This window comes from Arabidopsis lyrata (assembly GCF_000004255.2).
Source record: "Arabidopsis lyrata subsp. lyrata unplaced genomic scaffold ARALYscaffold_4, whole genome shotgun sequence".
NCBI lineage: Eukaryota > Viridiplantae > Streptophyta > Magnoliopsida > Brassicales > Brassicaceae > Arabidopsis > Arabidopsis lyrata.
This window is the reverse complement of record NW_003302552.1, coordinates 6353734-6369551: the sequence shown is the minus strand read 5'-3', so window position 1 is coordinate 6369551 and position 15818 is coordinate 6353734. Positions and strand designations below refer to the sequence as shown.

At 33.2% G+C, this 15818-nt stretch overlaps 2 protein-coding genes across 2 annotated transcripts; both read left to right on the top strand.

Moving 5' to 3' along the window:
• The first annotated feature begins 4691 nt into the window (after window positions 1–4691).
• Window positions 4692–6553, top strand: LOC9315024 (S-adenosylmethionine mitochondrial carrier protein). The gene is made up of 6 exons (XM_002880735.2): window positions 4692–5191; window positions 5269–5374; window positions 5465–5583; window positions 5666–5744; window positions 5828–6061; window positions 6136–6553. The coding sequence occupies exons 1-6, from the start codon at window positions 4887–4889 to the stop codon at window positions 6457–6459; spliced, it is 1167 nt and encodes a 388-aa protein (XP_002880781.1). The 5' UTR covers window positions 4692–4886; the 3' UTR covers window positions 6460–6553.
• Window positions 6554–13378: 6825 nt separating this feature from the next.
• On the top strand, window positions 13379–13797 carry LOC110229473. Its single transcript, XM_021029739.1, has one exon. It carries the CDS (start codon window positions 13699–13701, stop codon window positions 13795–13797), a length of 99 nt encoding a protein of 32 aa, XP_020885398.1. The 5' UTR covers window positions 13379–13698.
• The last annotated feature ends 2021 nt before the right edge of the window (window positions 13798–15818 follow it).

Here is a 15818-nt window from a genome sequence, read left to right as displayed (position 1 = left end):
CCGGCAAGAATTCCATTAGGTCAATAGCTTTCTCCACTTGCAAAGAGGTAGCCATTGAACGAACTGTTTCCTCATTAGTTTCACAGACGTTTCATCGACGAGGTCCAATGGAGCAATCCCTACCTTCTCAATTCTCTTCAAAGTGTAAACAACGCTCTCAATCTTACCTTGTCGAAGATTCGACGAAATCCCTTTCGATAAGAGATCATAATCAACCATGGAAGCGAAGCGTGCCACATTAGCTCCCGACTCTGCAGCCAAGGTCTCGGCGATGAGAGCGACGTCCTCAATTCGGCCATCCTCAGCGAGCTTCGAGGCGAAATCAGCGTAATACTCCAACGAGCCATCTGGAATCCATCTTACGATGTTAGAGAAGTGATTAGAGAGAGAATGAGTCGCGGAGACTGGAGCAGGAGAAGGTGAGTGTTGCTGCGGTAGTGACGGGAGTAGCTTGGTGAGAGAAGAATTGGATTTAGCTTTTCGGTTGGGCTCTGGTGCGGTGGCGTAACAGCGACGGTGGTGGTGGTGAGGATTGGTTATGGAGGAGGAGACGGTCGCCACCGTCGGTTGTCGTCGAAACCTGAGAGAAATGATTTTTGGGTTTAGGGTTGTTGTGCTCTTGGTTTTATAATTTTTTTTTTCTGAGGGGTTTTTTAATTCAAAATGGCACAAATGTAAATAAAATTTTTAGAGAGGCTTAAAAGACTTTGACAACTTTTAAGTGTTATTTGAGTAAGATCCCCCTTGATGGGTGTTATCTCAGTAATTAACTCACTTTTAAGTGTTATTTGAACACATTTTCTCTAAAAATTATTCAGCCAAAATAAATTAGAAATAAATTAAAATATTATATTTAGTTTTTTTTTATTTATCAAGAAAAATATTATGTTTAGATTTCGTATTTCCAATTTATGATATTATTTCCACCTATTAAAAGATATTTTGATTCATTTTAATATTGAATTCGTAGTATTATTGAAAAAATCTATAAAGATATTTTTGGAACAAACTTAAAAAAGTATAATATTTAAGAGAATTAACCTTTATTTTTAAGTCTTTCGCTAGTCAGGTAAATATTCCCGTACTATGCCATGTTGGTCTCGAGGGAATTTGTTTAAGAGAATCAATAAAACTTTAAAGAGGAAACACAAGTCTTTTCAAAGACTTTGCCGTTTTAAAGCACTGAGAGTACTCTCAAACTAATAGGTCCCAAAAGCAATAAGAACACAACTTATTTCTTTGGCAAACAAAGTCTGTTTTTTTCTCTTTATCTTCTTTTTCAATTTATAATGGAGTCTCCAATCCTACAACGTGTCACACAAAGCTTAATCAACTGCTTAAAGCACAAAAAATGACAAATCTTTGTCAACTGCTTTACCAATCCTACAATGTTATCTTGTCTAATTGGTGAATATTTTTCCATAAAATTAAAATCTTACTTCAACTTAGTAAAAAGATGAAGCCAGGAAAAAGAAGGAAGGCCCGGAGAAGAAAATATTGCTTTCAATTTTTATACAAACTTTCATTAGATTGTATCTATGTCATGTGCCAATTAAAATTTCGACAAAAATAATTTGGAAAATATCACTATAGTAATTTTAAATTCATCATTTTTAGAAAATTAGCATTTTCTAAAACTGTAACTATCCCCAAAAATCGAACTAGTAAATTCGAGGATTAGTTTAAGAGACTATTTAAAAAAAAAAAACAAATTGAAAATTTGTATTATTTTAGCCAAAATTATTTAATGTGTGCGTAATCGCTATAAATTTGTGTCATCAAAAAATTTTATATGTAGAACATAACTTTTTCAAACTTATATCCATATCTTTTGCATCTAATTTCGAAACTTGTTCCGGTATTTTTAATTCAATTTCCTTTAACATCAAATGACTCCGCATTAGCCACAAACTTTTGGTTGTATAGTTCAGAACCGGCCCCAAATTCTTGAATGCGTCTACTCGATCTTGTTAAATCTTAGACTGCTCTTTTTGATTGTTGAGCATATGTTAAGATCTGTAAGAACAGACACAAGTATCAACGTCACTGAACTTAATTAGAAATCAAGAAAACTTTGGATATACCACATCACATGTATAATTACAAAAGCACAAATTTGAGTTTTAAATGGGAGAAGCTTTTGACTCAACACACTTTTCTAGAATTAAAAAAAAAAAAAAATTAACAGAAAGTTATATTTCTAGTTTGGATAGGTAAACTATAAGAACTTGAACAACGAATTAGATGATTTATGGCTTCAAAAAGCCTAAAAAGTCCATAATGCCTCTAAAAAGTAAGAACTATAAAAGCTCATGATTTGTTTTGCCTATCTAAATTACTGAGAAATTAGGTTGATGTCGGAATCCGAAATACAGATAATTGTGATTTTCACGGGTCTCTAGTCTCGGCAGGATGAATATCGCTCGTAAAAGAATAACAAAGAACTGATTCAAAATTGTATATATTGATTCTTTCGCATTCAACCTTCGGTCCCCTTTACAATGTTTTACCATCTTTATTTATAGTACAAACTCGAGATTCGATCTCATCAATTCCCCCCGCAAATCATGGCTCATTTATTATGCCCGTTTCGAATCTTGAATTTATTACCACATCCTGTAATTACCACCAATTCACTTACTTCGCTGTAACCGTTACACTTTCCAGAGCAGAATCCTATTCAAATGAATGAACAGTTATTGGGCCTATCCAATATTCGAATTGGGTATTCAAAGCCCAAACCTTCAGTTGAGCCCACTAAACTCGCGAACAACAGTTGACTATAATTAAATAAGTTTGTATATGATGAATAAATGGTTCAACTTGACACAACAAATCATATCCCTCAAAAACAAAGAGGACAAATTAAAGATCACAATATGACGTAGATGTCAAACTTAGTAGGTTTTACATGGTAAGGATTCAAAATGTAAAATTAGAGACCTTACAAGTTTAAAATATCTCAGATGAGCATATATTGGCCTTCATTCATACTTATTTTTAGTTTCAGTAATCATCAATGAATTTACCAGCATTTTTCAACCAACCAAAATTTTTAATTAGAAGTAGAAATATTGAAAGTTAAGTATAGTACTAGCTTTTGTTAGGAATGTTGCATAATAGATTGTGCCAGGGAGAAACAAGGGCGAACTCGCTACTTGTTTGTTTGACGTGATCTTTAGTATTTCTTTCCATTTTTTTTCTTTTTTTCTCTACACAATTATTACGAATTTTCTTTTAACTAAATGTAGAGACAAGGTAATAATTTTTTTAAAAATAATGTAAAAAGCAAAACTTGTTTTAATCTACGTGTTTTCAAGTAAAACAATTTATATAGGAAAAACTAACACATCTACCACATTTTCCCTAAAACTTTCCAAATGTACCACATTCGGAACTGTCTTCCAATCCTACCACATTTGTCTGTGGAGTTACAATTTTACCTTCTCTTGTTGAAGCAGTTTTCGCGCTCCACGATGCAAGGATTTGACTTCTCTTAACTGTTTTGTTTTCCTATTTATCTCTCATCTCTCGAGACACGTGCACTTTAACAGAGAAACATTATCTCTCATGAGACTAAACAATTAACTTTCGGTTTTGTCTCGAAATCTTGTCTTCGATTGGAAATTTTCTGTTGCGTCTAGATCATGTCCCCGATTTAATCACCCTGCTCTATTATCATGAATCTCACATCTTGTCCACCAATTGTTCTCGTTTAAAAGTTTTGAATTTTATATAGATTTCATAATATCTATTCTGGTCCACAGATTAGTTGAGCACTATTGTCTTCACCTACCCGAATTATTGAACTTTTTTTCCTTCTATTGCGGAATAATAGAAAGATCTAGTTGTCCCCGAGTAAATCCAGATTTTTGGCGGACAAAACTACACCATCTGGCGATGGACAATCAAGAGAATTAGATGATAAAAATCATCATGCTCAATTTTTGATCTAATTATATTACTCATTCGATTTGAACTTGTCTCTGATCTAATTATGTTACTCATTCGATCATAACTTGTCTCCGATCTAATTCTACACATTTAGATCTGGGTTTCTTCTCATATGAACTTGTCCCCGATCTAATTCTATTACTCATTTGATCTGAACTTGTCCTCGATCTAATTCTGGTACTCATTCGATATGAACTTGTCCCCAATCTAATTAATTATATTACTCATTTCATATGAACTTGTCCCCGGTATAATTATATTACTCATTCGATCTGAACTTGTCCATGATCTACTTTTATTACTCATTCGATATGAACTTGTCTTTGATCTAATTATATTACTTATTCGATATGAACTTTGGAAAGCTTTTTCCAAATGTGGTCGATATGAAAGTTGTCCCTTTCTCTGACACACACTTCTCTCTCCATCAAAGGCAATTTCGTCCGGATTTAGGCATGTGGCAACAAAATGTGGTACATTTGGAAAGCTTTTTCCAAATGTGGTAGATTTGAAATGCCACATTTCAAAATGTGGTAGATTTGGATAGATTCCCATTTATATAGGGAAACAATTTCAAGCAAAACTTGTGAGTTTTATTTCTTTTTCTCAAACAAGAATTGATATATATTTTTGTTTTTTAAATAATAGATTAAGAAAATTTATTCACGTGGTTTATTCAGTTGGAAATGACTGTGTTACTTAAATCTAACCAAAAAAAGTAGATTAAGAAAATTTACTCAGTCCCAAATCTCCAATTTTTTAACACAGTCATTTGGTCGAACACCGCATGCATATGCATTGTTGTTTTATACTAATACTTTAAACACAAACAACCCAAAATGGCAAAAATCGAGAAAGAAAACCACAATTTGGATTAAACATTGACTAATCTCACAATATTCCTCTTAAATCACTCTTCTTTTTTTTCTCTAATGAAGAATGAGGAACAGATTACTTTTCAACGTTTGTCCACAGATCCACTGAAATCAACAATGGTGAATAAAGCTCGGAAGAAGAAACATGTATCGCCTGAATCTCTACTTCTCTCTATTCTCAATGATTTGTTTCTAAATTCTCAAAAGCTTGAGTCTTGTTTTCGCAAAACAACGAATTCAGATGCGTGTAGCTTTATAGGTAGCTTAAATTTTGCAAAAGTTGGAAACTTTACTTCAAGATCCAATGAAACAGCTCCATTGATCAGTGAAGCTGTTGCTAAAGGCAATAACTTTGATACTGGGTGAGGACAAGAACCTTGTAGTTACTGTTTTTCTTAGATGTTGGATTAGTCTAAATCTGTAACTCTGTAATTGTTAGGACAAGAGTTGGATTAGATGTTGGCCATCTTCTTAAATCTGCATTAGCTGGAGGAATTTCATGTGCTTTCTCTGCATTTTTGATGCATCCAGTGGATACTGTCAAGGTATAATGGTAATCTCTGGACTTATTTCAGGTTCTTTTTTTGTGTTTATGAGATTGTTCTGATTACTTATATTTGTTCTTGGATCATAAGACACAAGTTCAAGCATCAACTACATTGTCGTTTCTTGAAATATTGTCAAAGATTCCAGAGATTGGTGCTCGAGGTTTATACAAAGGCTCGATTCCCGCTGTTGTTGGTCAATTTGCAAGGTTTCTTCTTCTATGCTCTGACTTGGGGTTGTTGGTTATAAGCATTATCATGATTTCCTCTTTTGTTTCAACATTTTTTCAGCCATGGTTTACGAACAAGTATATATGAAGCAAGTAAATTGGCAGTACCGCTCGTTGCTCCTACTCTCCTTGATATTCAAGTTAGTTATTAAATGCTCATTGCCAACTTTATGTTACATAATGTTTCGTTCTTTGATTCTTTTTTGCTTCTTGATTCGTGTAGGTTCAGTCAATCGCGTCTTTCCTTGGTACAGTTTTGGGGACAACATTGCGAATACCGTGTGAGGTGTTGAAACAACGGTTACAAGCCAACCAGTTTGATAACATAGTGGAAGCTACGGTTTCGGTTTGGCATCAAGATGGGCTCAAAGGACTCTTTCGTGGGACCGGTGTTACCCTTCTACGCGAGGTTCCCTTCTACGTTGCAGGCATGGGACTTTACAACCAATCAAAGAAGGTAATCATGGTAGAACAGAACAATGACATGTCTTTGTGTAATTAATATGACGTGGTTGCGACTGAGTTTCACAGGTGGTGGAGAGACAATTAGGAAGAGAGTTGGAGCCGTGGGAAGCCATCGCGGTTGGAGCCTTGTCTGGTGGTTTAACTGCAGTCTTAACAACGCCATTCGATGTGATTAAAACAAGAATGATGACGGCTCCACAAGGCGTGGAATTGTCGATGTGGATGGCTGCCTATTCAATTCTCACACATGAGGGTCCTCTTGCTTACTACAAAGGAGCTGTTCCAAGGTTCTTCTGGACTGCTCCTCTCGGAGCCTTAAACTTAGCTGGCTATGAAATTCTTCAAAAGGCTATGATCACACCTCTGAATCAATCAGGGCATAATGAGTAAAGAAAACTAGACCAACATTTGTGTTATAAATTTTTTTTTTACCTTTTTAGTGGTTTGATTTGTTTATACATCCACTAGATCTAATAATTTTTATTTCAACCATGTTATAAAATATAACGCAAACAAATATAATATTATTGTATTATATATGTATGGCTGTAAAGAAATAATTAAGAGAGGGAGAGGGAAGTGGACGAGAGAACACACTTCACTCTTTATTTACTTTCTCTCTCAACTCATTCTTGTTATTTCCATCGACTAAACTTTACACATATATATAGTACAATAGCTTGGTGCCTAAGTTAAAGAAAATTAATATGGATAAGCTACAAAGAAGATAAGCTAGAACTAAGTTACTTGGGGACAAAGCTATAGAAATGGATAATCATTATCCATATAATTTCTAACACTCTCCCTTGATTATCCATTACTGTGTACTGCCTCGTTAAAAACTTTATCATGGAAAAACCGTATAGGATAAAAACCATGATAAAGAAAAAAAAGAGTACAGTGACGCAATATTTTCCTTGAACAGACGAGTCTTGTTCTCTTCATAGTTTTCGTAGATGATGCATCTCGATCATTGTTTCGCTTCTTCTAATCTCGTCAATGCGTGACAGAGATTTTTGAAGATAGATAGATCTTCACTTTTGATGTCTATCTTTTGCGTGTTATTTGCTGCCTCGTTAAAAACCTTGTCATGGAAAAACCCAGTGGGATAAAAACCATGATAAGGGGAAAAGAGTGCAGCCACGCTCATCATCATATGTCTCCCCCTGGAAGCATCTTCTTCAAAAGATGCTTTCTGAATGTTGTAGCTGGAAGCGCCTTTGTAAATCTGCTACATTGTTACTTGGTCGGATGTACTGGACATCAACTTCTTACTTCTTCTCAGATTCTTGGGTGCAAGAGAAGAATCTTGAAGAAATATGTCTTGTCATCTCGCTCTTGACATAGCTTCCTTTGAGTTGGAAAACATTTGTAGCAGTGTCTTGTTGTTGGCTCTTCATTGGTGCCTATATTGCTAGTCTCTTGTATATGTTGAGTGCATCAATATGAGCCATACAAATTCTCGACATGCTTCATGTAGCGCAATAATTTTGGCATGGCTTGAGCAAGCGAGGACCAAAATTTATTGTTGGAAACGCCATGTAGTTGTTGTTTTGCGATATATATTTAGACAGATCTGATATAGATTCTCCATCTGCAAAACCAACTAAACCAAACTCGGGGATTCTAGAATAAAATAAACCCAAGTTAATCGTACCTTGCAGATAATGGAAGACACATTTGAACTCATTCAAAGGTCTAGTCGGAGAAAATGAATTAATCCTGCAAGTAGATCAGTAGCAAATGCTAGGTACAATATATTTACTAGATATATAAATGCTCGTCAGCATTTATATATGCTAGCTACAATTCACAAAATATATAAATACTCGTCAGCATTTATATATAGTGCTTCATGATCAAATATATAGAGTCGACTTCCTTTAGAAGTGACTAATATAACATCTCTTTCTTTTAGATGTTTAGTTGAAAGATCTAGAGACACTTTTGTCTTTCCAAGATCTTTTATTCCAAATAACTCTTTAAGAGTTTTGATGATGTTCAAAAACATCATGCTTATAAGTTCCCGGGAATATAACTATTTTATATATATCTTTCAGGGATTAGTCCTACAGACATCCTATGAGGCGCAATTCAAGTCATTTATTCATCAACTCAATATCGAGTGATTTTGACAAAACCGGCGCGACACACCGTTTTGTCTTAAGTATCATAATACTCTTTTGGTGCTTGGACCATGTGTCCAAGAATTACTCGTTTCTTATACGAGATTAATATAGACTTGGCTGCGTCTTTGTTTATTGGCCAATATATATCTCTTTACGCTCACAGAGCAGAGATTTATGATCCTCATTAATCACATTTGTGCACTAGATCATTTTTCTTGTCGACATTGTGTTGTCTTTGGTTCCATATTTGCCGTAATGACATGGTTAATCGAGATCTCTTAATCATTATAAATGACTTTATTCAGGTACCTGATTTTGTCTTTAGCCATGCCAATCGGTCTTTTTTTACTCTTCTTTAGGAGTCTCTTTGCTCCTCTTGAGAAGTTTCTTTGCTCCTCTTTAGAAGTCTATATGCTCCTCTTTTTAAGAGTTTAATCCTCTTTTTAGTAATAATACTCTTTTTTATTTTCGAGGATTTTCTTTATATTTGGAACCAAAGTTGTCTATCACGTTTTTATCGTGTTATAGACAATAATATGTCATCCGCCAGAGACATAATTTTTGTAGAGCATTTTTAGCTGGGACAAGAGATTTCCTATGAACTTTAAGTTCATATGTATTTATACGAGGATCAATAATTTATGAAATCTCATCCATCAGCTTTTTGCATTTGATTTGCAATATATTCTGAATAGTGATCCTTTTGAACTTTTGAACTCTAAAGTTCATATTTATTATATTTATTTGTTCAAAGATCTAAACTATTCAATGATTCTCCCATAATGATGGGAAATTTTTTTTATCATCAACATGATGATTTGCAAATCTTGCAATAGGCACATCTCTCATAAGATGGCTCAATATTTGTAGAGCAGAGACTCATCTCCTGCATCTATATATTTCATCCTTTTTTCGATGATATTTTTATGCGATGCAGAGGAGCATTTATAACATATACCTCACACCCATAAAATCCAAAATTAAAAACATTTGATCTCCAATCATGTATATATAACATTGGAGAAATATTTCTTATAAATCGTTGGCCTTATATATAATCATTACTATATGCAAAAGTGCATGTTGCATGTAAAAACATGAAGATTAAATCACCATGAATCGTTTTGCAATCTCTTGGATTTGCACTATGGACGATTCACTTAAAGCTCTTTTTGAGAGTGAATATCATTTTTAGATGTTCCACTTTATCAAAAAGCGATAAATTTTAGGATATGACTTCACCAGAGTTATTTCGCTCTGGGTGTCAAACTCACCAAAATTTATCGACTTATTGTCGATGTGGGATTCCTTTAATTCTCCCCCTCGAGATGATAACTCTTCGAGTTCATTCATCTCGAACTGAATCCAACTTTAGGATCAATAACATATCCGATACGGATCATGTATTTATTCTTAGTTCCTTATAAAAATGTGGAACTTGTAATAACTCTTCTCAAGATGATGGCTTTTCAATCCTATTCATCTTGGACCGAATCCTTTTTTTAGACCGGTTATACACGGGGGTTAATTGGGAGAAATATTACGGAAATCGACCATTAATGAGCTTATCAAAGAAAAATGGTGATTTGGCCAAATACCATATAATTCTGGAGGCTTAGCCTACTACAAAGTTAAGGAGAAGGTATATAACCTTCAACTCCTTATATAATATAAAATTTAAATAAATTTAAATGAATTTAAATAAATTAAATGTTACCTCAGAAATATGGATGGAAGCATGCAGTACTTGAATAGGCTTCTCTTTCTTTACATAAAATTGAAGTGATATTTAATCACTCTTTTTAAGTTCCAAATATTTAGGTCATCAATATATACAACAATGATCACAAATCTCAAAAGAGATTTCTTAATAAAGACGCAAGGGCATATTTTATTTAATATACCCTTTGTTTAATAAATAATCACTCAAACGATTACACCACATGCGTCTGGATTATTTTAATCCGTAAAGTGATCGCTGTAATTTGACCGTATATATTTCATTAGACTTTAAGTCTAATACCGCTGGAACTTTAAATCCTTTTAGGATTTTTATGTATATATCATTATCCAATGATCCATATGTTATCACTACATCCATAAGGTACATTTCTAAATTATTAGAGACCGTTAGGCTCATTAAGTACCTGAATGTAATTACATTCATGACAAGAGATTTATTTGTTTTTTTTTTTTAATCAACTCCTGGTCTTTGAGAAAAACCTTGTACAATAAGTTGGGCTTTATATCGTGTGATTGTATACTTTTTACACGAAGACCCACTTGCACGCAACAAGTTTTAATCTTTAGATGTAGTGACAAGAGGTCCAAAGACATCTCTTTTATTAAGGAAGAGCAATTCAATATATTGCACTTTTTTTTTTTTTTAATCAGGCCCTTGTTAGCACTGATATGGATCATGGATCTGGATCATTATTATCAAATGCATTTTTCTACCGGGATAGCTTGACCGGTTATGCTATGCTTAAAGCATTAGTAAACTTCATGTTTACTATTAAATAATTTTTGCCATCTTTATTATTTTTTGCATGATATAATCATACATTTGCGTGTCTCCATTGTGGTCGGATATTCAATACCACATTTATTTATAGTCTCAATATAATAATTATAAAAAAAAATGTCTTTGAAACTACACGAGTTATTTTGAGACTTTGGAGAACACGGTGCATCGATTATTATGAATCCGATGCATTTGGAAGTAGAGAGACTAGCTCACCTAGACCTTCCAATTAATTTGCACTGTCTAAAAATATATTGACCCGTGCTTCATATATTCTCATAAGAGAAATATATTTTTGATTTTAAAGACAATTTCAAAGTCTTTAAATCTCATATAACACATATATTTATTCTTTACGAATAAAATAAATAAAAATAATTAAACACATAAATGAACAAAAATAATAATTTATGGAGCTATAGCCTTTTCATATAAGAATTTAGGAGGCATCGCCTTCCATTAAGAATTCAATAGGCATAGCTTTTGTTTGATCGTAGAGAAGGAGACAAAGCCTACCATATATATCGATCAATCCGGAAAAATATAAATTTCTATTTGATCGTTAGGAAGGTAAAACCTACCATATGACGATCGATCTGGAAAAAACATAGCCATTTATTTGATCGTAAATGAGGCATAGCCTACCATATATAACGATCTGTTCGGAAAAGCCATAGCTTTTTATTTGATCGTAAAGAAGGCAAAGCCTACCATTTATAACGATCAAACCAGAAAAAGGCATAGTCTCACGATGTCTAAAATAATTATGTTCTATAAACATAAATAAATTTGAATAACAGAAATTGTAACTTACCTCGTAAACGCTCTAGCGGTAAAGACATCGTGCTGATAACGTGTTATAAAATATAACGCAAACAAATATAATATTATTGTATTATATATGTATGGCTGTAAAGAAATAATTAAGAGAGGGAGAGGGAAGTGGACGAGAGAACACACTTCACTCTTTATTTACTTTCTCTCTCAACTCATTCTTGTTATTTCCATCGACTAAACTTTACACATATATATAGTACAATAGCTTGGTGCCTAAGCTAAAGAAAATTAATATGGATAAGCTACAAAGAAGATAAGCTAGAACTAAGTTATTTGGGGACAAAGCTATAGAAATGGATAATCATTATCCATATAATTTCTAACAAACCAAAGTTTGATTTGTATTTATTTGTTCTTAAACCTTACATATGTACCAAGTTTAAGAGGCGTGGGTATTGAAACAGTCAAACAGGCCTAAGTCTGCGGGCCAAGCCCAACCCAGTCTGTTATGGGCGAGTAAGGAAATAAAATTTTAATATTTTACGAAGGATGGCTCACCGCCAGCCCATGATAGACTTCAGGTGTAACGGGTTTTATCTGTACTTTGTCGGATCTGTTGTATGCTATTAATATAAATAAATAAATTTTAAGGAAATTGTTAAAAATGCTCCTTTTGGTGTGTCCTTTTTCAAAAATGCCCCTTTTAGATGTCCATTTTCAAAAATGGCTCTTTTTAAATCTGAAATTTCTATAAAGTTTTATTAAGTTTATAAGGTACTTATGGATTGTAACTACTACTTGAAGACTCGATCCAAGTATTTATAAGGTTTTATAAGGTGTTTTTAAAGGTTTTACAAGTTATTTTAAAGGATTTTTAAGGTTTTTCAAAGGTTTTACAAGATATTTTAAAGGTTTTTAAAGGTATTTAAAATGCATTTATAAGGTATTTCTAAAGTATTTATAAGATTTTAGATACATAGAAATGTAGTTTGTGTATGCTTTAATAATATTACATACATATTTGGGTAAATTTTATATTTTTAAGAGCATTTTTTTATAAGGTTTTTAAAAAAGGGTATTTTTGAAAAGTGGCATTGAAAAAGTGGCATTTTTGCAAAAGCCCTAATTTTATATAAAATAATTTTTCTACATAGTTGATATGATATAATAGGTGATAATGTAAAAACTATTTAATGTATAAAATGTAATACGTTTAAAAGATAGTATATTTTTTTTGCAAAGGAAAGATAGTATATTAAAAGTTATTTTCTATATAAAAGTTGTTGGCTTCTAAATTTTTAAAAATATATAATGTTAAAATTTAAAAATTCAATTAACAGGCTGGCCCATTAACCCGCTAGACATATATATATCGAAGCATACACGGACAGCGATCTTGTCGAAACTTTTCGTTGAGAAAAATTTTTATTGCAGGACGGGCCAGATGAACATGTATTGGCATGTTTAACACCTTTAGGTAGAAATGAGTGAATTTCATGGTATTCATTTTCAAAGAAAAACTATTTTTGAAAAACCGAGAACAAGAGCTGAAAGATTAAAATGTAGGGAAAATTGAGACTGAAATTAAATTTTTAATAGAAATTTAATGATGTTCCATAACTTTTCGGCCCTATGGCTTTTAGTTTCGTTGGGCCGGATATGTTTTTTTTAATCTAGGTTAAACTTTGTTTCATATATAAAACACACACACTCTACACTTTTCTAAATATTAGAAAGAAAAAAATCATTTAGGATGTATCGCTATAAATATTCAATTAAATATTTGTGTGAGATTTTGATGAAATCAAAGACGATATATCTTGAAATTAGCTATGCACTCAACATGTATATGTTTATAAAAATGAGTTTAAGATTTTTTTTTTTTTTTTCGTCAATAGGATTTCATTGATAGAATTCAAGATGAAATACAAGAGCCGGCAAGTACAAGACACTTCCAGAGACACAAGCTGGTGAGTACAAGAACACCCAGAGACAAAGACCAAACAAGGTAAACAAAGGGAAAAAAACTCAAACAAACCAACTACACTACAACCATCAATACTTCCTAGATTAGAATCAAGAAACCCAAAAAAGATTTACAAAACCTAAACTTTAGAAAATTAAATCAAATATGAGATTAAGAAAAATACACAAACGGGTTACAATACAAGAATCTCCTTTACCACAAGTTGGAACCGAATGAAAATGCCGTGCGACCCTCTTTATAATGCTCCGGAGAGGAGCCACGGAGGCGGTGAGACACATCCAAAACCTAGAGACTCAAGGATCGTCTCTTGAAGAAAGGAAGAAGATCTAGATCTACGATTGTGAAATTTCTTCATTTGAGGCAGTGAAGAACCGGTTGAAGACTGCCTCTGCCAAGGAAAGATACGGCCAGATCGGATGCTGAGAATGGCGGAGACAAAAGAGGCAAAAAGCAAGAACCTAAGGATGAAAAAAATTAAGTTTTAAAACATAGATCTGGAAAACTAGATCTGATTCCGTTGGAAGGAAAACATGGATGTACTAAAGAAAATAGATAAAACAAAACAAGAAACAGAGTTTATTCGGCTCCGGTGCTGTGGAAGCCACCGGAACCGGAAAAACAAAGCGGCGGCTACTTTTGTTTAAGAGAGAAGGGAGAGTTTTTTTAAGGTTTGAATCTCTCTCACATGAGTTTAAGATTTTTCTATCCATTCGATTTCAAGCCAAGTTTTTAAATATTTTTCAATAACTTTTGTGCTCATGTGATCATTGAGATTCTCTTTTTCTTTTCTCTTCTAATAGGGTCTTTCGTATTTTTTCTTGTTTAATTAAATTACTAATAGATAAATATGTTTGATTAAAATCTCAAAACAATTTCTCTTTCTTTGACCACCAGTCTAATTATAGACCTTCTCTTGTTGACTTATTTTTCAAGAGGGCACCATTTTAAGAAAAAATAACCTTGTTGTAGGAGCATTCCCTAGATTCCCCTGGATTAGAGCTTTAGCCAAAGGTTTTATGCCTCATCACCCGGTTCCAAACTCACATATTGTTGGAAATAACAATAACCCAAAAACTCAGTTAACCGAATCAAAATTATTTCCACCACTGGGAAAACTCAAGATGACCCAATAACTTTCATAAACAAAGGACCAAAAATTTGAGATAATGTTTTTTCATTTTCAACAATTTTAAAGACTCATCGATAAGACCATCCGCAACCGACTCTCTCTTCTTCAAATTAAAACTCGGGCAATCGAAGATATGAAGATCTTCTTATATCATGGTTTTCAACTCGATCTTAAGTGTATATTAGAAGTCCATGAACTTTAAACTCTTTACTCTACTCTCAGAAACGTTGCACTTGATGTAAACACAGTTTTTTAGTGAATAAATTATATATTCATTCAAAAAAAGAAAATAAAGACTCGGCAGTTGTGGCTTAGTCCCTCTTCCCCAAACATAAGTCTGAACCACAACTACTCTGCTTCTCGTAAGAGCTTCTTTACTTTCTTCTTCTTTTACTTCTTCTTCTTCATTAACTTTTAACATCCTTGCCGTCTCAATCAGTGAGCTCGATGTCTCCGCCTTATCCATATCTCCGTCTACATACGATTGGTACATGATGCAAACCGAGCAGTGAAGGAAGTGTGGCATGTTACCGATTGGTGCAGGTGGAACACCGATCAGTAGTGGAGGTGGTGATGGAAGGTTAAGCGGATTACGAGCTTCGGCATAAAGATCCACAATTCCTTGAGCATTCATATTTGATTACACCTAAAATACACGCATGGAAAAAGAATAGAGCTAAATAGTTAAAACAAATTAAAAAAAAAAATTCCTAGACGAAATCTACACAAAAACTTCGAATGCACAATTATTTGGTCTCCGGCAGCGGTGCCAAAAACTTGTTAAGCACAAGTTTTAACCCAACTTATTTATTGCAATTGCAAAATACAATTACAATCGGATTTTGGATCAAATTCATAAAGAAAAAAAAAAGCATAATGAACTATATTACTGTAAATAAAGCTAGAATAAACAAGAGTTTTCAATTAACTCAAGGTAATAAATAAATAAAATTAAATAAATAAAACAAAGTAAAAAGCATTGAGTGAAAGAAATTCATCAAAGGATTATGAAACAAATATAAATTAAATATGTGAAGCATTTAGAACCGTTCTTTAACTCAAAACACAACTATAAAGTTATCATACTTTCGTATCTAAGACATGATATTCCTAACAATTAAACTATCCTTTGGCAATAGAAATTCAAGCAAGGTTTAAGTGTAAGTTTGATATGTCCACAAAACACCTTAGCGACAACTTTTA